Raw genomic sequence first — 27,405 nt, 5'->3', positions numbered from 1 at the left:
AAGGTCCTTAAGTCAAACAGGTTTGCGCCTTGCTTGTGCTGCCTTGACTGTGGTAGCTCCTTCCCTTGAACGTGTGTGTCCTCGCTTATGCATTATAGAAATAAATATGATATTATGAGTGTTAAACATGTATTATATGATATGCGTGTAAATCCTCCCAAAAGCTAAGTTAATGCAATTCCACTCTAATAATATAAAAATTCACTTCCATACATAAAATACATGCTTTCATAACATTTATCATCACTTAAGAAAAGTAACCATATGGCATCCAAATTAAACTAATCGAACATATAACCCAACAAGTTGATCTAATACAAAAATAAAAAATATTTCACTCTATGACAAAAGGTGACAAGAAAGGTAACATACTAAAAATATAGAGTTCGTATTTGCTAGCTGGTGTCACAAAGGCATTTGCAGGTGTCTAGTGCTTGAACTGATTGAAGACATATTGGAGTCATAAAAGAGTCATGCTCTTTTAAGGTGTAGGGTGCTCACTAACTAGAGATGTCAAACTCATGAAGGCGAAGTTGGAAGATGACTTTGATAGGTATTTAAATACTAGAATTGAGAGACTAGTAAAAATTGAGATCATAGCAAAGATAAACAACAATATAAGGAAAAATAAACATTGCCTAAGAGAGAAAGTGTAACAGCTCAAACTCTTAACTATCGAGATATTGTCTGCTTTGGCCTAAGAGCCTCACGATTTATCTTGTTGGTGTAACTTCCCAGTAGGTCACCCATCCCTAAATAGCTCTAGGATGAGCACGCTTGACTACAAAGTTTCTTAAATAAATTTTCAACCATTACATCAAAAGACACCTCTATGTTTAAGAGTTTAACTTCTTTTTTACTTAAGGGGTTTCACAATAAGGTAGACTAGTTCTGTTGGGAACAAGATATCTCTAATACCATGTCAATTAAAAACCTCGCCCTTACACTTATATAGAAAATAATACACATAACACAAGGAAATTTTTAAGTAAATCAAGTAATCATATCTAGCCGAACTAATCTATAATGACATTCCTAAACTACAAATATTTAATAGATACACTACATAATTGTATATATTCTATAGCCTTAATTAGCAAAATGATAATCATTACAAATTATAATAAATGTTAGTTATTATTTGGCTAATATTGCTCACTACAACAATGGATGCTTGATTTGCACATTGTTAGATGATATAATCTCTCATCTTATGCAATTGCTCTACTAGCCAAATGTATAGCACTTAAGTGAGAACATGATCAAATTTCTCTTATGTGAAGACCATGGAAGGCATTTATTATTGGTAAAAGATTATTTTAAATAATTATTTTCTCTATTGGGTTTTATTTTAAATAATTCATTTTCTACCTAAAAAGCTTATGTCTATGAAATATAATATGTATTGATATTTCCAAGCCAATTATTTTTTTTTCATTTTGACAATTTCAAACTTTTTTAATAATAACAAAAATATAAATATTAATATAGCAATTTAACATTACAAATCTACATAAATCAATGAAGATAAATAATTTACAAAACCAACCCCAAATACATGAATTAAATCAAAATTTTAAGGGGGATTTACATACATACCACTTTACTTCATGCTATTTATATTTCTAACACCTAAAATTTTAATATAACATTATTACCACTCATATAAAATTTTAATATCAAATATATCACTTTTATATTTCATTCTTACCATCCATACCACCCTATAAATTTTAATATTTTATTTTATGCACCTATATATGTTCTATGTAATATTAAAATTTTTGGTATTAGATATAGAAATTTTATGAAATAAAGTAATATGTGTGTAAATCCCTCAAATTTTAAATAATTCATAAATATATTTATTAATTTTAAAGATGTGACAAATTGAGCTATTTCTACTGCTCTTGTCCGCTTCCTCTGTCAACCTCTATTATTTTGTATTCCACCACTGCTTCTCTCTCTCACAAGCTTCTCAGTTGTTTCCCCACCTACAGATCACCCATTTCATCAAACACCTAAGAGGCATAAAAGAATGCCACCACCTACCTCTGGTTCTCAAAACTCGCAGAACCAGATCTCCTCCCCATGGCCTCCATTCTCTCCACTCTCCTCTTCATCCTCTCCTTCACTCTCCTCACTTCCGGTAAGCTCGCCCTCTTCGTCTTCCTCCACTATCCTGTTTCTCCTCTCACGCTTCACTCTACCTCTCCGCAGCGGCGAACTCCGGAGGCAGTAACGGCGGTGGAGAACCTCCTTTCGTAGGCGTTGTGATCGGCGAAGACGTTTCCGGCCTTCTTCCTCCCACCGACCTCGCCCGATTCCTTGTCTCCCAGAGCATCACGCACGTACGCCTTTCCAACCCTTCACGTTCTCTTCTCGCCGCCCTCAACTCCACCGGTGTACGCATCCTCATCACCGTCCCAAACTCCCTTCTCCTCGCCTTCGCCTCATCCCCTTCCTCGGCCTCTTCATGGGCCTCTCGCATCATCCTCCCCTTCATCACCTCCATCTCCGCCATCGCCGTGGGCGACGACTTCTCTGCTTCCGTTTCCACCTCTCTTCTCCTCCCCGCTCTTCGATCCTTATCTTCCGCCATCTCCGGTCTCCATTCCCACATCCCAATCTCCACTCCCCTACCTTTCTCCATCATCCTCAACCCATTCCCCCCTTCCCAAGCCTTCTTCAACCAAACCCTAACCCCTAATTTCCTTCTTCCTCTCCTCACCTTCCTATCCTCCACCAACTCCCCTTTCATGCTCAACCTCTACCCTTACTACACCTTCATGCGCTCCCGCGGCATAATTCCTCTTGACTCCGCCCTCTTCAAACCCCTCCCACCTTCCAAAGAAGAAATAGACCCCAACACCCTCCTCCACTACACCAACCTCTTTGACGCCATGCTCGACGCGGCTCAATTCGCCCTTCGCAGCCTCAATTTCTCTCACATTCCCATTGTTGTGACTGAAACTGGCTGGCCCTCCGCCGGCGATCAAAAAATCGAGCCCTTCGCGAACAAAGACAATGCTGACACCTACAACTCCAATTTGATCAAGCATGTGTTGGTCGACCGCGCCGGAACCCCTCTGGTGCCGGAACAGACCGCGTCAGTCTACATTTACGAGCTGTTCAACGAGGACCAGCGGCCTGGGCCAGAGTCGGAGAAGCACTGGGGGCTTTTTTATGGCAATGGGACGCCTGTGTATCTTCTGAATGTGGAAGGGAGTGGGGGGTTTTTGGCTAATGATTCTACGAACAGGACATTCTGTGTTGCCGCCGACGGCGCAGATATGAAGGCATTGCAGGCGGCTTTGGATTGGGCATGCGGGCCAGGGAGGGCTAATTGCTCGGAGATACAGCCGGGTGAGAGTTGTTATGATCCGAATAATGTGAGGCGACATGCTTCCTATGCTTTTGATAGTTATTATCAGAAGGAAGAGAAGGTTGTAGGCTCTTGCTACTTCCAGGGGGCTGCCATGGTGACTACGACGGATCCAAGTGAGTTGTTCAGAGCTCTGGTTCTTCGAACTCTTGATTTCCTTTTCAAGTTCTACATCATGTGGGAAACTTTAATTGTTATGGTTAGGCTTGGATTCTTTTTTATGTGAATTTCCGTCATTCATCATCTTTACTCGTACACTAACTATTTGGACTGGCTATATGAACCTTCATTTTTTAGCACAGATTGAGTCGTTAAATCTATCTTTTACAAATAGTTTTGAACTAACTTCTATGCACGTAGTCTTGTATTTAACTTTTTTCATAATCCTCTTATATTAATTTTATCTAATCGTTTAATAGGTACATTTTCTATCCTTGTTTGTATATGTCCAAACCACCTATTTGACACTATAGGCTTTAAATCCTGAAAATTGTTTAACGTTATAGGTGCTTTATTTATTTAATTCTTGTAAAATATTTGACAAATATTTTTAAGATTTAGTATTTAAAAAGAAAGAGAAAATGCGGTCAGTGAGGAGATGTGCATATCTCTTAATCCTACTTCCCTCAATATTTACTAAATCTTGGATTTAACCTAAATGTGAGGATAACTAGATTCAATAATGTAGTATGATTTATATGATTCCAATAATGGTTTGATAAGATTTAGGATAAATCATAGATAAATCTTGCAAGAAAACAACCCTAAACTTATATATCCATGACTTTTTAATTGTCCAACACTTTTTAAAATTTTAAAACATTGCAACTAGAAATTTTTAAATGCCATAGAAATGATAACATTTTTTTAACCATATATTTTTTTATGTTTGCTATTTTATTGTATGCTAAACATCATTCTTGTCCAGGGCCTCCAGGCTGGTGGTTGTCTTTTACAGCCAAATGCTATTTTCTTAACATATGATTTTTTATATGTGCTGTTTTTGTTTGCATTAAAAACCTTTTTTTTTTACTAGTGGTGAATTGGATTCAGCATTTGAGTAAAAGATTAACCATTAGGAGTTATTCTTTTAGTACCCTCCTTTGAAGGGAGGGATGGTGGGGGATTGGTACATTAAATGTTCATAGTGAAATTGGCCTGCTGCCATGTTCGAGGCTTACCCCAACCTAGACATGTTTATTAAGCTGGTGCAACTCTCATTCTAGGCATAACTTTCATAAAATATTATGAAACAAACATGACCAATTTTGCCTAATTAAAAAGATAACTTGGACAAATTCATCATTAACCTTTGTGAATTGTATCAGCTTATCTTCTCTTATTGATTGTGGGCCTAGTTATAACAAACCTGGAAGGTGAACCAGAGTAGTTGCAGAAGTATAGGGTCTTTTCATAAGACTGGTTTAATTAACTGCTCAAACTTCAAACTCAATAGAAGTTTCTTTGAAGCTCAAATATTTGGATCCTTTGAAGAAGAATACCAAGGGATTTTGGTGACCACACCTTGATATGGGGAATGTGTGTGATTTTATGGAGCCAGATAGAGGGAGGAGAGAGAGGGAAACCTTGTACAAGATAGATTCAGTTTGAAGATGCTAGATTGTGCTAGATTGCACATGAGTTTGAGACTTTGAGACGTTTAGGTTTAGAATTACTTTAGGCAATCAAAGGTGTGTAGGAAGATGAGTGTTAAGGAAAATAGTGTTTTTAGTGGAAGAAGCTGCAATTGCCCTTCTTTATTTGGGTTTTGTATAAGGATGTCCTCTCACTATACCATTATGCCCATTTCCTCAACTACAACCTTATTTATGGAGTGATGAGGAATCTTTGTCCTTGGGAAAGTTGCAGTGATTACCATGTTAGCTTGTAGCATGTCTATTTCCAAGCTATGGATCTCAAAGGGAGGGTCTGCTAATGACCTCATCTCTGATATCACTCGTCTGTTGGGAAGTGATTGAGCAACCCTTTGTGATCTTTTGACCGGCATGGGTATGCCAGATGACTGCTATTCTTCAATTGTTACCTCATGATTGGCCGAGGTCTGAAAACGGAGATTTTCTGTGCGAAAATGTCTAAGATTGGGAAAAATAAAATCCAGAGTTTTCTTTACTGAAGTCTCTTTCAACCTCCTAGATGATGAAGGGCTGATTCAAAGAGAGATATTTTCAATAACTAGATCCAGCTGATGCTGCTTGGATTGAAGTTTTTTGACACCAGCATGGTAGTACTAAAGAACTTAATTCCCTATCAAAGAGTGTGCTGCAGCTCTCCATTGGAGAGCTTAAACCCTCTTCATTCATGAGGAGTAGGTGGTGAAGCATTACGCCAGGCTTGTACCGGCTCATAGAACTTCTTTTCTTCAGAAAATTGCGAGGTTTTAATTTTGTGGTACCTGCTATATAATTTGAGGGTTTTAGTTATGTTATTGGAACTTTAGGTTGCAGTTGAAACATTACGCCAGGCTTGTACTGGCTCTTAGAACTTATTTTCTTCAGAAAATGGCGTAGTTTCTCTTTCTCTCTCGTCTCAGTTATGAACATGAATTTGCATGGGCTATGAAGAGACTTACACATAGAAGTATGCCTTTTGAAATTCTTCTGTAAATGCTACTTATTTGCATTAACTCACATCAACATAACACATTTTGATCTGATATGATTTACAAATTAGCTGAAACTTAGTTTATATATTAATATGTTAAGCAGATTTATAGTTTTATTGTCCTGCCAGACGTTTCAATCAACAGCAAAAGTAAGGTTTTCCTCTCAAGGGGCTTTCCCTCTATCTTTAGGTTTTGCCTCCCTGCAACCCTAAGAATTCGCAAGGAAGACATTAATTTTAATTCTTCAAACTCTATGAATGCAATATGTTTGTGTAAACTGAATATGCAGATGTGTTTTCTCAGTTCACATTTATGGGATAAGTCTTGATATCATTTGGTAAGTATTTTATGATCTCTTATGACTCTCCCCAATATTGTTTGAATGACTTGTTCTTTAATCGTTTTAAACCATTAAAGATGCAATTTTTTATCGGGTTAAAAGATAACTTTGCACCAAGAACTGTACGAACAGCTATTTCTTGTTAATCTGAAAAGCATCTCCTTCATTGATTTAGTTTCATTTAAGTTCTCAAATGTCACTTTTAAATTTTGTTTCATTGATCTGATATCTAACGAAATAGTGGGCTTTTTGTTCAGGTCATGATGACTGCATCTTTCCTGGAAGGTGAGGCAAATTTTCATTACTATCTGATTTTTTTTTAAAGATCATGATAATAATCTACAACATTGGTTCCCCAAAGGTGATCCCTATAGGTAGGGTTATAATTGAGTCAAGCCGATTCATGTGGTGGCTTGATGAGCTAGTCTTGACTCCACTCATCTGTTCACTAGTCAACTCATTTAAAAATATAATATAAAATACACTTAAAATATATTTAACTTCAGGAGGTTTAAGTATGAAGTTATAATATTTAAAAGCTAGGTCTCACTTTCTCAACTAATTTCTTTTGTTTTATATCCAAATTTATCTTTTTTTTTAATCATTTTATTGTAGCTTCATCTGGAATTAGAATTGTATTCTCTAATTTTAAAGAAGTCGCTCATTAGTAACTGAATTTTTTAGAATTGATCCCGAACTTGATTATTTAGTCATGCTCAAGTTAAGGGTGATTCAAGCTAGCTCTACTCATCTGCATCCTGGTCATTGGTGCTAAATATGGTTCTTGGCATGTCTTAATATGATAAATTGAAAATGTCGAGCATATGCGCCCTATTAACTTTAGTGGAAAAAACACAGAATTTATTGATGCATTACTTATATTACAATTTTCTTTCAATCATGGCAAGTATGAAGAATGTTCATTCGAGGTTCCAATTTTTGGTGGGCTACAGCAGATTTTTAGTTGGTAGGCACTTTTTTATAGTTAAGGTTTCGTTTGGGACGGATTTTTACTGCTTCATAAAGCAGTTTTTAGTAAAAAATTAAAATTTTTATACTAAAAAACTGTTTTAAGAAACATAAAGAAAGTCATCCCAAACGAAGCCTAAATTTCAAAAAAATGGAAAGGGTTTCACTCATCTAGTAATGTTCTTCTAATTGCGATAGTCTGACCTGAAACACTAGTAAATCGGTTGCTCATAGTGAGAAAGTAGCTGATTTTAGAACTCTGCTTAGCAGGAGTTGGGTCTGGGATCCATTCATTTCACTTCTATTATTCTTTTACCCTGCAATATTTTTATTTCCTTGGTTACTACAGAGTTCATTTCCTGTTTATGCTTTCTTTTAAAGTATCATGATATAATTTATATTTGCCTCATTTCATTCTTAAAACTATCGAAGTCTATTATATCTTAGAAAAATGGTTGCTATATTGTCATGGCATCTATTAAGTGTCAATTTTTTTCGACTTTAAGATTTCATTTAGGATGGCTTTCTTATTGCTTCTTGAAGCAACTTTCTTGTACAAAATTTTTAATTTTTGTACTAGAAAGTTGTTTTAAGAAGTAATAAGAAAGTTGTCTCAAACAAAGTCTTAGTGTTTGGAAGTGATTGAATTGAGTCTTAGACTTCTGTTTGGGACAATTTACTTACTGTTTCTTAAAGCAGTTTAAGAAACCGCAAAAAAGCCGTCCCAAACCCACCGGCCATCCAGGTGGCCCACCCCACCTCATCCTTTACAGTGGCTTACATTGCTTATCTGACAGTAAACAGATTAGTAACATCACCAAGACTGGAAGAAACACAACAGAGAGCAGCAGTGCAGAGGAAATCTGCTGTTGGAGACTGAGAAGAGGAATGAGGGAAGGCCACCACTTCAAATTCTCAGTTGTTCTAAGAACAATAATTGTATTGTTGATTGCTTACACCATTTCCTTCCTATGTTGTTAGCTGATCACTTGGTCTCAAAGAAGATTATTGTTGATGATTTCTATGAACTTCCCTGAAGACAAAGCAGAGCCTGAAAGGTAGTAAGTAGTATTTTATTTGTTCTATTCTCAATTTTGTTCAAACTGAAGGAAGCTTGTTGAGCTTTTCCTTTCCATTCCTTTTGAATAAATCTTCTTAGCTATCTGTTAGAAATCTCTTACACTGTTGTTTTGATTTAAATATTCTGATAGGGGTGTAATTAGATAAATTATTATGCGGTCAACAGACGGTCCAGATCCGAATTAGGATGTATACACAGCAAAAAAATGACGTGGCGCATCCTGATTCACCTCTGAACGCTGTCCGGTGACCGCACTGAAATGGGTGATCTGTAGATGGAGAAACGGCTGAGTAAGCGGACAAGATCAATAGAAAGTATGAGTTGAAATATTTAAAAAAATTTCACATCTATAAAATTAATAAATATATTTATGAAATATTCACAATTTAATTTAATTCATTGATGTAGTGAGCAATGTTAGCCAAATAATAGCTAACATTTATTATAATTTGTAATAATTATCATTTTGCAAATTAAGGCAAAAGAATATATAATTAGGTAGTGTATATATAAATATTTGTAATTTTGGAATGCAATTATAAATTACTTATTAGGCTAGATGTGATGACTTGATTCACTTAAAAGTTTCCTTCTATTATGCATATTATTTTCTATATAAGTGTTAGGCAAAGGTTCTGATTGAGATCGGATAAGCGGCCAGATGGTCGACGAAAGCTCTTCCTCCTCTCTCACCCGCGCTCGAATCCCCTAACATCCCTAAAAAAAGGTTCTGATTGACATGATATCATAGATATCTCGTACCTCGAAGAGTTAGTCTTTTTTGTCTACCTTGCCCTCTTAGGCTACATTTATTTATAGAATTAAACCTCTTTGTAATCTTCAAAACTTTTTTATTATTACTACATATCAAATATTCATTCAATCAATTGATATTACTCTTTTCGTATCACTCGAAAATTCTATCATTATTTTAGTCGAAAGTTTTTGTAGAAAGCTCAAATTCATATGATATAATTAAAACGAAGACCTGCATTTGTAGGAGATTTAAAGACCCAAAATCCATTTAAAAATTAATTAATTTTCTTTGAAAAAAAACAAGAAAATCAACAACGATCATTATCTTTATATTCAAACCATGGTTAATAAGTGATAATTTCTTTCCCCAAAAAGATATATCATTTATCATCATGCCTTTGAATCTGAAATTAATGATAACTCATCCAGATTATCTTAACCAACGATCTCATCGAATATCATTTTGACCCTCCGAGGTCATATTTAGTCTCCTTTTGAATTTGACTACGATATTCAAGATGAAATTCACAATTCTGAATTTGAACACATTAGAAAATTTTATCTCCGTCTTCTGAGGTGGTATATCATTTCTAATGATATACTCAATTTCAAAATTAAAATTCAGAAGTCAATAATTTCAAACTTTACCAAATAAATTACAATTTCATTTGCTTTGTATCTTTCCAAAGCAAAGCAAGTAAAAACATTTATGAGCTTGCGTATATGCTTGATGTGCATGTTTGTGAATAATGAGTGGGCACATGAGCATATAATTAATTTATATGTGTGTGTATGAAATTTGTCTTTATGTTTGTTTAATTTTATAAAAATATAACAAAATAAGACAATAAAATATTTGTATCAAATGTAATTTTATATGGGTATAATAGTAAAAGCTAGCATATTTTTACAATTATATGTCATTTTTGGCAAGAGAAAAGATGCTTAGAAAAATAATAAAATTAAGTAGAATTATCACTAAATTTATGGTATAAATGAGCCGAGCATCAGCAAATTTGATCTGGATTTAAGGTTGGATTGAATAGTACTTTTGTTGAAGTATATCTATCATGTTATGTGTGGAGCTGTTAAACGAGACCAACAAGATCGAATATATGTTTGTTTGCCTTCAACTCATTAGGAAATGCTCATAGGAAACTCATTCAAGTTCTGCAAACCTCGAGCAGAAAACAAAGAGATCCACAATCTACATTTTGTAATCCGATAAAAAACATATTAGAAGAAGAAGAACACAACTTGACTATGAGCCCAAACAATGGCGATGACACCTGTCATGCAAGGAAAGGGCTATCACTGTCAGTAAAGGATACACGAGCAAGGCGTAAACCCGTATGACTTAAGGATTTTCATATGGAGATATGGTACAAAAAAAAATGTTTTATGTGAAAATAAAGAAATGGATATATATGGGATTGGGGATGCTGGATTCGTCGGACTGTTGAAGCGTCTGGGAGGGCGGAGAAACTGTTGTGTCAAGAAATTTTTCGAAACCATTGGCTCGTAGAAGTTTCGTGATTTGAGATTGTCAAAGAGAGTAATTATCTATGGATAATTGAGTAGGAACGATGTTCTTGAGATTGGCGATGATGAATTTTAGTGAAGAGGGAATGTTTACAACATTGATCTCTATGTGATCACCAACGCCGGATGTTGCCAAGTTCACAATATGCATAAATCTTTCTTCACTTCTGCTCTGATACCATGTAGATAAATGATATGTTGATATTTAAACAATATATCTTGTTTAAATAATTCTTTGATTTTAAGGATGACTCATAGAATACTTCATATAAAATTTTATTTATTTTAAACCTTCCTTCTAAAATTATTAATTATTCTTAATTATTTTTTAAAAGAAATAAAAAAAATATAAAATAAATTAAAAAAAAAGCTTATAAGAGAATTCCCAGATGTTAGGAATAAGACCAATAACTTATCATAAAATTTTAAGCCCGTTTAAATTTATTTAAAATTTCATGGAATTCTTGTTTGATTTAATAGGAACATTTATATTCTTTATTATAGAAAAAGAAGCATGACTTAATTAACTATGATTTAATTAAAAAAGCTGGACAATTATATATGCTTAGTGGCACAGTAGCACTGATCAAAGGTCACGGGCTTTAAGCTTTCGATATAAAATATTACCTAATAAATTAACAGCTGAAGAAAACTCCTGTTTGATAGAGCACACATACACATGCACACACACATATTAGGGGTGTCAATTACACGGCCTGACAACCGACCTGAACCCGACCTGGTAAATCCGTATTATGGTCGACCGTTTAACAAATGGATGGGTTCAGGTCTCAACTTTCGACCCGTTCAAAAAATGGATCGGGTCCGAGTCAACCCGGTCACATACACACATGCACACATACACGCTGATATATATATCCATTTCTTTATTTTCAAATAAAACATTTTTTTTTGTATCATATCTCCATATGAAAATCCTTATGCCATATGGGTTTACGCCTTGCTCGAGTATTCTTTACTGACAGTGATATCTCTTTTCCTGCATCGCGGATGTCAGCGTCATTGTTTGGGCTCCTAGTCAAGTTGTGTTCTTCTTCTTCTATCATCTTTTTTATCGGATTACAAAATGTTGATTGTGGATCTAATTGTTTTCTACTCCGATGATGGAATGATTGACCTCTATCCTTGATGTCCATGGCTGTGGGTGGGGCTAAAAAACCAGTACATACAAGAGAAAATTTTATAAGGAGGTCTTATAATATTTTATATTGATGAGTCCTGTAAGAGTAAAAATACTTAAAATGATTTCTGACGATTAGGGTTGCAAGCGAACCAAGCATTCGACGAGCTACTCGATGCTCGGTTCGATTAAAGCTCGTTTGTGATCGTTTAACACAAACTTGAATAATATTTTAAATACTCGATCATTAAATAAACAAGCTTGAACACTAATGTGTTCGGTTCATTTATGTTCATGAACAACATCATTTGATGTTCGTGAACAAACTCGGCATTAAGCTCGATAAAAGCTTGAATGGAGAGAAATACAACAGGTAAGCTTCATTTAAGAATATATTCTTATAGATTAATAATAATTTTATTTTAAATAGACAACTGCTTTTATTATAAATTTAATTTTCTGAACAAAAGACATTTCACATTTTTCCATGTTTGCTAGATTGTTTGTTTAAGATGTTCATGAACAAATTTAATGTTTGTTTGTTCAATAGATTGTTTGTTAAATATGTTCATGAATATAGCTCGTTAAGGCTTGTTTGTTTAAAGCTCGATAAGCACTAAATGAACCGAACATGAACCAAACATGAACACTCTTAAATTAAACGAACCAAACATGAACACAAACAATAAAGCTCGAATCAAACACGAACTGAACTTGAACAAGCTAATGATAAACGAACTCAAACATAAACACTTACATACTTGACTTGGCTCGGTTCATTTGCAACCCTACTGATGATCTCGCATTCAACTTAAGAAACTTATATTAGCTAGACTTGATCGTTAAACAAGCAGAACTTGCATGAATGCATTTCCTAAGAGCATTTCATAATGAGTTGAAGGAAAACAAACATATATTCGAATACTTCAAAATTACTATTCAATCCAACCTTAAATACTGATCAAATATCCTGATGCTCGACTGATCATTAAGTCATTTATACTGATCAACCTTAAATACTGCTTCCTTCATTGATTATAAATGAGCCAAAATTATAATTAAGCAGAACTAACGGCAGGAATTAAAACGTTTGCTGAACTTCGTTATACAATAAAGCAGAGCTAACAGTCATTTCGAGCAGAGCTTTCTTTGAGCTATGATTTGGTGTTTACTTATATTTATTTTTGGTGTTTTGATCTGGATTTAAGGTTGAATTGAATACTTTTGAAGTACATAAATAATAGTTAAAAATTGATAAACATATCTATTATGTTATGTGTCGAGCTGTTAAACAAGCCAAACATGATCGAATATAAGTTTGTTTGCCTTCAACTCATTATGCAATGCTCTTAGGAAACTCATTCAAGCCGACTACGACTTCTTTGACCACCGTCGCACGCCAACCACAATCTCTCTGACGACAATCGCTCGTTGATTGTGATCTCTCCGAGAACTGTGTAATGTATTTGTATATCTATTTTTGGTGTTTTGTTTCTAAATATCATTTAAACTTAATTGTCTTATGGCTTTGATATTATTTTATGTATATTTTTAATATAAGGTTTAAATAAAAAAGAGCTAGAACATTCGAGGCACTAGAGAGATAAATGGCTTAACATTTTCACTTTGTACGAATATCCAGCACACATACAAATAATAGATAGAGATGTAAAATCTATTAAGGGACACTAAAAGTTTTATGTGGACTGGACAACTATAAAAAGTGGAAAAACCATGGGTGTTGCCTAGCTTGAATAAATTTGTTTGCGCTTGTAATTGATTAGAAATGAGGCTCTTTATCGGGGGAAGGTATTGGCTTAATGTAGCAAATATACATCATAACATATGCATTTATTTGTAAAACGAAGTTCAACAAACGTTTTAAAGTTTTTCAATAATGAAGTTCAACTAACATTTTAATTCCTGCCGTTAATTCCGCTTAATTATAGTTTTGGCTCATTTGGGGGAGTAAATTTATTTTGATAAATTTTCCATCAATTGTTTTATCCATGTTTGAACCAGCATAGACAATTTTAAAGAAAAAACAAACAAACAAACATAATATGGTAAAAAAAAATAATTTTTGTTGCGTCTTGGAGTATCGCGTTGGTAGAAAAATATATAGTTTATCATCTTAGCATTGTACGAAGATCTAGCACACAAGCAGATTAGATAAAGGGTGTATCATTCATAAGATAAACTAGAGTTTTTACATGGAAACCCCTAAAAAAGGGGGGGGGGGGGGAGAGAGAGAGGGGGGAAATCACGGGGCCTCGCCCAATTTGAAAGAATCCACTAGTATTTGTAGTCGATTACAAATGAGGCCCTTCTTTGGGAGATGGCTTTGGCTTGATGGTACAAATGTACACTATATAGAGCGCATTATATGTTGGGAGTTACAATAATCAACATAGACATGTTTATTTGGTTGGAAGGGCCATAGTCGGCACGAGACAGGGGTCTGAAAGACCGTAGTAGGCAGAAAATCGGAGTAAGAAAGACCGTTGTTTATTAATGGAGGTCGGAAGGACCATAGTCGATAGGAGACATGGATCCGAAAGACCGTAGTTGGCAGGAGATCGGGGTCTGAAAGACTATTGCCTGGTGACGGAGGTCGGAATGATCATAGTAGGCGACGGAGGTCGGAAGGACTATAGTCGGTAGAAGACCAGAGACTGAAAGATCGTAGTCTGGTGATGGGGATCTGAATGACCATAGTAGGGGACGGAGGTCGAAAGGACTGTAGTTGACATGAGACAAGGATCTGTAAGACCGTAGTTGACAAGAGAGCGGGGACTGAAAAACTATTGTCAGGTGATGGAGGTAAGAATGACCATAGTAGGTGATGGAGGTTGGAAGGACCGTAGTCGGCACGAGACCATGGTCTGAAAGATCGTAGTCTGGTGATGGAGATCGGAATGACCATAGTAGGCGACGAAGGTCGGAAGGACCGTAGTCGGGAGGAAACCGGGATCTGAAAGACCGTAGTTTAGTGATGGAGATCAGAATGACCATAGTAGGCGATGGAGGTCGGAAGGACCGTAGTCGACAGAAGACTGGGGTCTAAAAGATCTTAATTGGCAGGAGACCGGAGTCTGAAAGACCATTATCTATTGATGGAGGTCAGAAGGACCATAATCGGCAGGAGACATGGGTCTGAAAGACCGTAGTTAGCAGGAGACCGGGATTTGAAAGATCGTTGCCTAGTGACATAGGTCGGAATGATCATAGTAGGAGACAGAGGTCGGAAGGACCGTAGTCGGCAGAAGACTGGGGTCTGAAAGACCGTAGTCTGGTGATGGAGATCGAAATGACCGTAGTAGACTGCAGAGGTTAGAAGGACCGTAGTCAGCAGGAGACCGAGGTTTGAAAGACTATAGTTGGTAGAAGATCTGAGTCAGAAAGATCGTAGTAGAAGGACGATATTCCAGGAGAACTCTAGGCATCAGGTGATGGCTCGATAGATGTCAGGACCTCGGGTGATGGTCCAGCAAAAGTCTGGCCCTCAAGTGGTGGTCCGGCAGAAGTTCGGGCGTCAGCTGGTGATCCATCAGAAGTCCCAGCCTCAGGTAGTGGCCGACGGGCAATGATGTCAGGAGGTAGTCCGGCGAAGGTGAGGGCCTCAAATGGTGGTCTGACAGAAGTCCGAGTGTCAGATGGTGGTCCGACAGAGTGACGACGTCAGACGGTTGTCCGGCAGAGGAGAGGGCCTCAGGTGGTTGTCCGGAGGAGCTCAGGGCCTCAGGTGGTGGTCCGGCGAAGCAACGATGTCAATCGGTGGTCCGGCAGAGGTGAGGGCCTCAAGTGGTGGTCCGGCGGAGCGATGACGTTAGGCGGTGGTCCGACGGAAGTAAGGGCCTCAAGTGGTGGTCCGGCGGTGGTCGAGTAAGAGCTTCTTCCTCTCTTCCTTCTTCTTTCTTCTTCCCTTCTTGCTTCGGTCCCCCTTTCAAGAAGAATGAGGGGTCTATTTATAGATTTATGGAGTGGCATAACCTATAAATAGGTGAGAGATCAAGGGTAAAAGGGAGTGGTTGGATGGACATCCGATGTTGAATCCCTTGATCATGGACCGTTTGATGGACATTTGAATGTCTTAGTGATGTCGGAATTCAGTGATCTTGGTCTCGTTGGATTCCTCTCGTCGAGCCGCTCGATTCGACTATAAGAACGCCACGTTTGGAAACCGTTTGGTAACCCAACTTGTGATTCAAACCCTCCCACAGAGCTTCGGACCCTTTATTTGGACCCATTTGGGCTTGGATTGAGTTGAATTTGGTGTTGTTGGGTTCGTATGTTCGAGACGTTCAGTTCGACTGTAAGTTTGCTTAAATCGAAGTTCAAATTGTCCCAATTTTAATTTTGGAAGTTTCCAACTTGATTTTGCATTGAGATTCGTGCCTGATCAAGATAATTTTTTGAGGACGTATCAATTTTATTTTTTAAATTTTAATATAATATAATCGATATTTATCTGATTTATAAATAATTTATAAAATTGGACAAATTAATTATGATTAATGTTTGTTTATTTTTTATTTTTCTTAAAATTTGTCTATACTGGTTCAAGCATGGATGAAAAAGTTGATGGAAAGTTTGTCCAAATAAATTTACTCCCACAAAATTATTATTCTAATTTTTTTGAGATTCTACATTCATTTAAAATTTCTATAAAATTTATTTATTAATTAATTATATGATATTATAATTAGACTGATTTAATTTTGAAATTAGCATAGACAATGTGAAAGAAGCTCTAATTTACCATCTATTACCATTTGCTTCACTTCTTTATATTTTTTTATAGATTGGTATGCAATGCGGTGGATATTGCTTGGTTTACCGTCATGCTGTTGATTGGACTGCTGGATCTATAGGTAGGCTTCAACATAGCATGTTTTACTGACCAATGGTCATAACAATACAGTAGTTTTCATGCATGCATGAAGTCCCTATGATTGTCTACCCCATATGTTAATTTTTTTTTAATTCAAAATCCCCCCAAAAAAATATTGTCTTGATTATTTGCAAGTTATTATGACTGTTATTTTATGGAATTATCATTTTCAAGTGCATTGAAGTATTTGAAGATCTGATTGCAGGCCAGTTGATCGATAGAATAAAAATTACTCCAAATTGAATCCATTAATATTCCCAAAAAAAAAAATTGATAGTTGACATTTTCTTTATATTTACTTTTTTTTCATTTTTTTATTATTAGATACATTGAATATGGACGGGCTCTCTCACTCGTGGTGCCTCCCAAAATGGGCGAATTTTTACGTCCGGTCACCGGACGTCTGGACATCCAATCTAGATGCGCCACGTCACCCAAACGTTACGCGTCTGGATTGGTGTTCTGACGAATCCGGACACCGAATATAATAATTTGCCCCCAAAATGTGCTCACATTTAGTGGAATTTGATCATTGACCTTTTCTTTATATGTTTTACATTAAAAAATAAAAATACTTTGTTGAATAAGTTACTATTTATAAAATAATTTATTACATTAATTAACTACTTATTCACTGACATTACATTACTTCATATTTTAATTTGTCATGTTTCTTTTTTTTTTTTTTTTTTTTTTTTTATTTTTTTTTTTTTTGATTTTTAAATGAATTGCAGGTATTTTATTTTGTTTGTTTTCATATAATTTTGGATTTATGAAGAGTGAAAAAATTTTCACTACAGAATATAATATTCTAGTAATGTTAGTATGAATAAGTTTAAAATTTTCAAATAAATTTTTAGTCGTACGATGTTTTAAGCATTTTAACAGATACTGAAAGAAGTTGCTGCATAATCATTAAAATTTTCAAATGCTTATGTGGGCATCGTGTATGTGCAATTTTGTGAGTTGTAACTATTGAAATGTTAGCATAAGTTTCACCCTCGAAAACCCTACTAGTTGCTTGTTGACCCCTACAAAACAAAACACGCGAAAAGAGACACAGACAATGATTTGAGAAATGTGGGCATTAGCGCAACGAGTCACTTAAAGAACCAAACGACCCCCAATTGTCAAAAGGATTGCGTCGTTGCGATCAGAGCATCGAATTCGCCTAAGTGGGAACCCCTCACAATCAGATCAGACAATAAGGGTCAAAAGAGATAAATGATACCTGAAATTGACGCGTGACATCGCACAAATGACATATTATTGCAAAACGGACTTGATTGTTGCATTCGAAATGTCATCAATACCCAAAAATCACTGTCAATTTGTACAATTAAAATCGTTCGACGAAATCGACATGGATCCCAAGACAATGATGCTCAATTCAAGTAAATCAATGCGCGACATCGCCGACATGACTTTCTATTGCAAAACGGATTGCGCCGCTGCGATTGAAACATCGACAACACCTAAAGTGGATTGTAGTTTTGTCCAATGAAAGTTGCTCGCATCAATCGATGCAAATTTTGAGAAGATTGCACAAATATCGAGAAAATTGCACACAAATCGAAGCGCTTTTGAATGATTGATGCTTTGATATAATTGTTGATTAATAATAATAATATATCATTAAACAAATTATTATTAATTTAACCAAAATTCAAAGTCAAATGAAAAATCAACTCAATTTAATGTGTTGCCTCGTATCAGTCGAAAATCCCCTTAATCCCATTGAATACGGCCACTGAAATCTCGTCCCTCAACTAAGCCCATTTCAAACCAATCCCTTCACAAATGCAGCCCAATACCTCTTCAAACAGCCCATTATGCTAAACTCAAGTCCAGTCCACCTAACATTCTTTCACGAAAAGGGTAAATTTCTTTTATTATTACTAGTATTAATCACCATCATTAATTAATGTAATTAATTAGCTAATATTATCAATTATTTGCATTCATTATTATAATTATTATAGACATTGATGCATATATATTTTTTATATGAGTTATAACATATTATTCTTTTTTATCTTGTATTGGTTTTAGTTACTTGCTGGGCTATGTGCTCATTGCGTGATTTTATATGTTTTTAGGAAAGGGTGAGGATCCTATGATATGTGGTTCCGAATAAGTCAAAAAATGTAATCATCTTTCTTTATATTCTTTATTGATAAGTTATAGTTAACTGAATAAAATAAAAGACAAATGTATTTCTTCCAATATAGATTATGGAGTGAGACACAAGAGTTAAAAGGCATGTAAGGAAATGTGGTGATTCACCAATGAACACACGTAAGGAAAATGACAACGAATGCAACTCACCCGCATTCAAATTTTACAAGTAATGAAAACTAAAAAGGAGTGTATAACTTGATCACAATTAAATAGTAAAAAATCTTTAGCAAGTATATCACCTACGAATAATGACATTTGATGTGTATTGTTCACATCAGACCTGCAATCACTAATATTAGTCTCCAATGTGAATTGGAAGTCAAGGCGCAAGTAAATGCAATAACTTGCTAGTCAATATGCATGAGATAACTATGATGTACGCAACACATCATCTACACATCCAAAGCAACATGTCATGATTAATGAAAGTATTTACAAGCATCAGCAGGAGGTTTGTTAGTGCATGATAACCTACCTACATAAAGCATCAAATAATCCACCTGACCCGTGACCCGAAATTGACACCCATAATTTTTATTATTGTATTCTTATTGTGATGTGATTGATGATAGATTATCCATAGGAGATGAGTGATTTTAATATTAATAATATTTTTTACAATTGATCATGCTCATGTAGCGCTAAAAGGGGTTTAAAATTAAATAAATTATATATAACTTCTACAAGTACTTCAACTGCTTAGCCCCCAAATAAATAAGAGAATGACCAAGTGTGGTTGGCATGAGTACTTTTATTTTTATATATAACTGCTTGAGATGTTTTATTTTAATTACTTTGAATAACCCTACAATAGAGTTCTTTTTTTTTTTTTTGTAATTTCTAAGCAATGTATTTGAAGTAGATAGTTGTGAAAATTTATAAAATGAAGCATTTTAGTAAAATATCAGGAATCCAAAGAGAAAAGAAAGGTCATTTACAAGAAATTTTTTTTCATTTGGGTACCCTATTGAGGACGAATCATAAGAAGACTGAAGGAAGGCAATCCACAAAATAACTAGAAGATGAAGATCAAGATTAAAAATTCCCCATTTTAAGATTTGTGTTGTTCCGTAGGATTAGAATCTAGGATGTTGTCGGTGGTGCCTGGCCACCATTATTTTTCTACAACCCTGGGTTATATATTATATGACACTTGCTACGGACTTTTGGATACACTTTTTGCTCTTGTTGATATTTTATTGATGTGTTTACTTTATTCGTATAGAAGAAATGAAATTATTTTTATATTTTCTTTCTTGCATATGTATGTGTTTAATTTCACTAGGCTCTTTAGGGATAAAACTTTTCTACTCATAATTAAAAATTAAAATTTTAAGAATTAAATAATATAGAAAGATATTGATATAGAGAATAAGTCGGAGGTCGTTTGGGGTCACATGCATCTTAATGCATCCTTCTTATTCCTTGTGTAATATCAAAATCTGCTCCAGGATCGTCCAGGACGATTTGGGATCGTCTTGGGACGATCAGTGGAAGATTTGCTCCAGAATTTGCCCATATTTGTTCCAGGTGTTTTCCTGTAGGCATCGTCCGGGCCGATAGGGACATCGTCCAGGCCGATTTGCACTGTTCAAAATATTGGCCGGAAAATAGTTATGGGAACCGTCCAGGACGATCAAAATTGGTCTGATCGTCCCGGGACGATATGGCGATCGGCCGGGCCGATCTGAGTATTATAAAGCAGAAATCAGTCGTTTTGAAGAGAGAGAAAAATCAGAAAAAAAAAATAAAAATATCTTTTGAGGAGAGAGAAAGTTGTGGACTTTTGTGGAAAAGTTAATTTTCGGCGGACGCGGAGCTGTTTTCGTCCGACGAGATTGTTCAGGAAATTGCTGTACGCAAGGTAAGGCACATTCCGCCTTTCTCAATTTTCAGAACCGTCGTGTTTGGCAGTATTTTCTGTCCGAATTTTTATTCTGTTAGTGATTTTCGTCTGTATCTTTCGATTGGTTCAGTTTTTACTGCGTAACTTTCTGTATGTTGTTGACGTTCCGAGTGTGCACATTTTGGTTATTTTCTGAAGATTTTTGTCCGGGTATTTTTGATTCGACGGTGTTTTTAGTCGACTGGATTTTTCTGTGAAATTGAAAATTGTCTGTGCAGTAGAATAAATGTTCTGAAATGTTGTTATCTACATTCTGTGCAAATTTGGTATTTTGTGATTTTCAGAAAAAATTGTGTAAATTCCGTATACTGCCGTTGTGCTGCCCGATTTTTGTCTGATTTCTGATTTGTCCGGATTTCTTGAATTGATATGCTATCTGTATATGCTATAAAAAGGGAGTTATAAGGGGCCTGGATCCTATGAGATTCAGTTAGTGTCTGGGGAAAACTTAGATGAGCTCAAGTTGGAGAAATATCTGTTCTGTTTCGGATCCGATGAATTCTGTTGTTCTGGTGCCGTGAGCACATTTAGCTATTAAATACTCAGAGAATTTCTGGTGCACTGAGCACAAGGGAGACATAAGGGTTAGAATCCGTAGTGATTCTGTTTAGTTTAGTTTAGCTATTAATTAAATATCTGATATCTACTGTGAAATGATTTCTAACTTCTGTACGATATGATTTGAATTCTGAATTCTGTACGATTCTGATTCTGTTGATTTGATCTGATCTGATCTGATTTGTATGATTTGATTCTGATACGATTCTGTTCTGTTCCGATATGATCTAAATTTCTGATTTCGGTACGATTCCGTTTCTGATTTGATATGTCTGATCTGTTCTGTTTTCGATTTGATACGACTTCTGTTTTCGTACAGTTCTGTTTGATTTGATATTTGTTCAGTTCAGTTCTGTCTGATTTGATCTGTCCGTATCTGTTCTGATTTGATCTATTCCGTTCTGATCTGTCCGATTTGATATCTGTCTGATTCTGTTCTGATTTCTGTACGGATTTGCCTGATGTGTTTGGTTTTGGATTCTGAGAATTTTGATTGGAGGTTTGTCGCTTTGCTGAGCTGTTGAGCTCACTCTTGTTTTCTGGTGGTTTTCAGGTTCTGGGAAAGGGAAGGAAGTCCAGGAATAGATTTCAGAGTCTGATCAGTATAGGTATTTTGTACCCTTTTGATTTTTGTACACTCATGGCTTTTCTGTTCTGTTTTTTCTTTCTGTCTAAAAGCCATGTACTGTATTTGTAGATGATTATTTTGAGGAAAAGAAGAAAAGATAGATGTTTTGTTCCACTGTGTTTGATGATTCATAGTAGCTCTATGTCTGTGTGTCTGTTTGAGTTGAATAATTTGGAAGATTCAGTTCCAAACCAAATTCCATAACCATATCCTGGTCAGTCTGTCTGTCTGTTCGTTCCGGTCGCGACCCGATGCGAGCGGGATCCGTCACGGATCGAGTCGGGTCGTGACAACTTGTTTATATGCTTCCCCGCCTGCGGATAGAGTTCAGATAATCCGACCTATGAGGATGAGGTGTTGAATCTAGGGAAGTCTAGTATTCTAAAAAAATATATTTTATAAGATTTTTTTAAAAAAATATGCATTTTCAATTTGAAGATTTTGGCTAGTATGCATTGCATTAAAAACTAATCAAAATTAAAATTTAATTATATTAATCTTATGAGCATAATACCATTCATAAGTATAAGGCCACTTATGAACCACTCTATATGTCAGCCTTAATTTTCAAAGACTCAACCACCCACCCATCTTTCATAAAGATCGGATGACATGTATTTTATATGATTAGGTGGCTTGGTGGCTTTGCTTTTTGGGCAGGATATAAGTCCAAAATGCATTAACTAGGACACGGCTATTAGTATTATGTGTAGAATATTAAACCCACTCTATATTTAGGATTCAAGGATTCTATTATCAGTATCCTATAGTATACCTCATCAACGGGTACGTCATTTATTCTTTAGAGGCTATTAATCTCACTTATCTACATTACATGTATGATGTCGCCTCTATCTTTCTCTCTTGCATGCTCAGAGTGCAGTATTTATCTTTTTCTCTAGTTTTTTTCCCTACCTTAATCCTTCCAAATGATTATATGAGTCGTATATATTGACTAAGCCATGTTAGACATTTTTTTCCCTTTAAATAGGAAGTTTCTAGACTCTTCCTTACGTACAAATCCCATAATGTATAATTCTTAATTAAGTATCTTTTTAGGCCCCGAATTAAGATGTAATTAACCACGGGAGCTTACACCCTTAGAAAATAAAATCCCACATCAAATAAACTCTACTTGAGCTGAAAAATAGGTGTTAGTGGAATTTTTTAAAACTAGTTATGAAAAACTATTAATTTTCTTTGGAAATTTTAAAATTGACTTTTAGATTTGAATTTTGGGATCGAACGCCCCATTAGAAAAGTCATACCACTTCGAGAAGTAGAAATAAAATCTTAAAACGAGGTTCGAATCTAAAATCATGAATCTTACTTTGAATATCATAACCAGTTCCAAGATAGAACCACATATGACCTCGAAAGTTCAAAATGGAGTTCGATCTAATTTCTAACCAAGATATTCTAAGTAGATTATTATTGATCTCATACCCAAAACCTTGTGGGTAAATCATATATCTCCCATAAGGAAGAAGATACCACTATTTGACAATTATTCAGGCATGACGATAGTGATTGTCATTGATTGAACTTTTCCAAAGAATACTAATTTGGGTTTTGAAAATCTCGTTTGGGAAATTTGGGATTAAGCTTTGATTTCAATCCAGAGATCAAACAGACCATTAGAGATGATATACCGCCTCAAAAGGCGAAGATAAAATCTCCTCACGGGTTCAGATCCATAATTATAAATTTTCTCTAGGCTATCATAATCTTATATAAGGGAGAACCAGATATGACCCGGGGAGAATCAAGATGGGGTTTAATCTAAAATCAAACCATGATAATCAAGAGGAGGTGATCGTTAGTTTCATATTAAAACTAACATTAACGCATGATAAATCTCCTTAGAGAAAAAGAAAATCATCTGTTAGCAATCATATGATTATGATGATAACGATCATTATGAATTAGATTTTCAAAAATAAATATCAAGTAAGTTTTAATAATCAATTTTGAAAATAAGGTGTGTATGTAATTCTAAATCTCCTATAAGCGTAAACCCTCGTAGTTAATTATATCGTATGAAGAAAGAGTCTTATACTAAAACTTTCAATTAAAATAGTGACAAAATTTTATTAAAAAGATCTTCTATGAGTGATATCAAAGGAATTAGATTTTGAAATTTCAAGTAGGAATGGATTAAGATTGACCACTTATTAGCAGATTCAAGGGAAGAAGAGTAGAGGATACTTTGAGATTTTAGAACAATCCATAAGTGTCTCAACTTAATATAAATGTTGAGCTTTACATTTTTTATTGAATGAATATTTAGTTAAAGTTGAGCATTTTATTAGAAATTTGTTATTATATTCTTGAAGGTTGGGGTCTTATGATCAAAGATCCGCCTTGGATCCTAAATCTAAATTTTGATACTGAACCACAGTAGTCCGAAGCTAACTAATATAGTGTAAGATCTAGACTTACCCCAGCCTGGATTGAGGAGCCAGCTAACCACCTAATCGATTTCAAATACATAAGTTCGATCATTTTTATGAAAGAGTTGTAGGGGCATTTTTTTAAGGTTTGGAGAGCTAGGGTCGATATCTAGAGATTGATCTAAGTGCCCCCTTTGACTTAAACTAGGTGAAAATGCTAAATACTAATGCAATTAAAATTTATACTCCTATAAATGTGTTTTTAATGCAATGCATGCTGGTCAACATATCTCAAATCATATATGCTTAAAATTTTAAAAAGGCTTAAAAATAATTTTTTAGAAGACTAGATTTTCCCAAGTCCGGCACCTTATCCTCATATGTCAGATTATCTGAACTCCACCTACATGAAGGGAAGTGTCTAAAGTAAGAAAAGAAGAAGTGTAGTAATATGCATGCGACCCCGGGGATGATCCTTGGCTAATTCCCTATATTTATTATCATTCTAAGTTTCTTAACTCCTAAAATTTTAAACTTTTGACTATGAATATAAAAATTTTCACACTCTCACAAGCCTTGCTTATTCAGGCTAAAGTAAAGAGTGACACAAATGCTAAATAATTAAGAAAAGCAGGTAATCCTATATGCAATCACATTGACACATCATATATAATCAAATTAATTAATAAATATTCATAGACAAATTGTCTTGCTTATTACAACCCAAAATTGTAGAAAATAAAGTGGTCGGACACCACAAAGTGCTTCTCATGAAAGAGAACGTGATGAGAAATATGTAGTTTTTGGGTTTGCGGATTGTGGCAGCAATATCATTTATGAGAGGAGGAGTATCCAAGGAATATGCAGGTATTCAAGCACGGTGCAAGTTTGTAAGGAGATTAAGGTTGTAGAAATGGAAAGCATAGGCATCCAAAGGATTTGAGATGCTCATAGTTGGGTGGGTGACCATGGAGAAGATTGAATGGAATTTGAAAATTGAGAGAGGAAGTTGGCAGTCGATTTATTAGGTAATTTTGGGTTTGAACAGCTTCAGCCCAGAAGTGAGGGAGATTTGCAGCATGTAGTAGAGTGAGTGTTGTATCGAGGAGGTGACGGTGTTTTCTTTCAGAGACTCCATTTTGCTCAGTAGTATAGGGACATCTTAACTCATGACAAATGCCATGAGTAAGAAGAAATTATTTGAAGGCATGAATTGTGAATTCTCCTCCTCCGTCAGATAGGAAGGTTTTTATAGGAGAGTTGAATTGATTTTTCACCATATTGACAAATTGTTGAAATTTAGTAAGAGTTTCATTTCGGAATGAGTGAGATATAACTAGCAGAACTGAGTGTCATCGTCAATAAAAAAAAATGTAGTATCAATAACCATATAAGGAATAGACAGGGGATGGACCCCAAATATCTGTTGTTGAGCTTATCCTTTCCATTCCTTTTGAATAAATCTTCTCAGTTGTCTTTTGAAAACCTCTTAAGCTTTGTTGTTTTGATGTATATATTATGATAGGGCTGTAATTAAGTTCGATCGACTCGTGAATTTGTTTGGATTGAATTTTGTGAGTTGAACTTGGTGAGTTAACAAGCCAATATTATTTCAAGGTTTGGACCGATTCATTAGCTTGAGTTGGCTCATTTAAAATTTGTTAATATAGTGTGCATATACTAAAAATCTAGATTAGCTTGAGCACGACATGGCTCTTTAACTAATTTAAATATAGCTTGAATTAGGGGTGTAAATGAGTTAGCTTAAGCTTAATTAATTAATTGAGTTTAAGCTCGAACATATCTTATCTTGATTTGTAAGTTGGGAGTTTGAGCTATCAATCAAGAGGTCTCGGGTTTGAAGTTTGTGTATGTGATGTGTGTGTGAGTTTGACTTAATTGGCTAAATATTATAAAAAAAATAAAACTTTGAGCTTGAGCTTAATTCTATGAGCTTGAGTCATCTCACGAGCCACCTCATTTATAATGAAAGAGAGAATGATTGTGATTCAATAATTATTATAATAAAATTACAAGAAAATAATGAAAATGAGAAGATCAATAATAAAGAATCACTTAATATAAAAAAGTGTGGTATAATTTTTAATTTTTTTTTTATAATTTTATACTTAAAACTTTGAATTCTAATAAATTTGAAGTGTATTCAAGTATTCAACATGAATATTTTTTAATTGAATCGGCTTGTGAGTTAACGAGTTAACAAGTCAAGTTGTAGCTCGCTTAAGCATAGCTCATTGAGCTTGACTTACGAACCATTTATCAAGTCAAATTTGAGTTAACTCATAAGTCAGCTTACCTTACACTCTTTGCTTGAATGTATATATATAATTTATTAATCATATATTTCAAAATTTTGGAAGTTAATAAAAAAAAAATAGATATATGGATATCCATCACATCATTTCTCTCTCTCTCTCTCTCTCTCTCTCTCTCTCTTGTTAGGTATGAAAATATTTACTATAAATAATAATCCATATATAATCAGTTGATCCAAATTAAGACATTTATTATTGATTAGTTGCATGATTGTAAAATAATTCAATTTCTCAATCATTCGAATGTACAAAAAATGCTTTTATTAAATAATTAGAGGGTATTGATTGGAACTATAATTGCAAATGGATATACCTTATACAAAGACATAATTTCTTTCCTTTAACACCACAAAAATAGTTATCTTCCCCTTTCAACATACAAATCACATTCATATACAGATGCTTTCAAAATAAGATGAAATAACTTGAAAATAAATTGATTATGAGGTGTATTAATATTTTAAATATATATATTTATTTATTTATTAAACATAAGAAAAAAATATATGTATTGTAATGGTAAAGTGCGTATTTAATATTTTAGGTTTGTATAAAGATTTAACACGAACAAATAAATGTTATAAGATATTAGAAAAATTTTTTGCATGGAAAGTTTAAAAAGAGGCAAAACTATAATACCTAGTTTTGATTGCATAATTGAAATTAACTATT

General features: G+C 34.8%; 1 protein-coding gene across 2 annotated transcripts; it reads left to right on the top strand.

Annotated features, from left to right (window-relative positions):
- The first annotated feature begins 1,926 nt into the window (after positions 1 to 1,926).
- Positions 1,927 to 8,492, top strand: LOC110111787 (glucan endo-1,3-beta-glucosidase 1). 2 transcript variants are annotated; one of them, XM_020843797.2, is made up of 4 exons: positions 1,927 to 2,149; positions 2,221 to 3,501; positions 6,606 to 6,633; positions 8,122 to 8,492. In XM_020843797.2, the coding sequence occupies exons 1-4, from the start codon at positions 2,092 to 2,094 to the stop codon at positions 8,195 to 8,197; spliced, it is 1,443 nt and encodes a 480-aa protein (XP_020699456.1). In that variant the 5' UTR covers positions 1,927 to 2,091; the 3' UTR covers positions 8,198 to 8,492. The 2 variants fall into 2 exon arrangements, with proteins under 2 accessions (XP_020699456.1, XP_020699455.2); XM_020843796.2 differs by having other exon boundaries at positions 1,928 to 2,149; positions 8,115 to 8,492.
- The last annotated feature ends 18,913 nt before the right edge of the window (positions 8,493 to 27,405 follow it).

Source organism: Dendrobium catenatum, unplaced genomic scaffold (assembly GCF_001605985.2).
Source record: "Dendrobium catenatum unplaced genomic scaffold, ASM160598v2 fragScaff_scaffold_621, whole genome shotgun sequence".
NCBI lineage: Eukaryota > Viridiplantae > Streptophyta > Magnoliopsida > Asparagales > Orchidaceae > Dendrobium > Dendrobium catenatum.
Note: the sequence above shows the minus strand (reverse complement) of the source record. Positions and strands in the feature narration are given on the sequence as shown.

Bases quoted from the DNA above. Each gene is read 5' to 3' on its own strand.
- LOC110111787 (XM_020843796.2), top strand. From the start codon at position 2,092: ATGGCCTCCATTCTCTCCACTCTCCTCTTCATCCTCTCCTTCACTCTC. The intron at 2,150-2,220 runs GTAAGCTCGCCC...ACCTCTCCGCAG, and splicing joins CTTCACTCTCCTCACTTCCG to CGGCGAACTCCGGAGGCAGT. The intron at 3,502-6,605 runs GTGAGTTGTTCA...CTTTTTGTTCAG, and splicing joins GGTGACTACGACGGATCCAA to GTCATGATGACTGCATCTTT.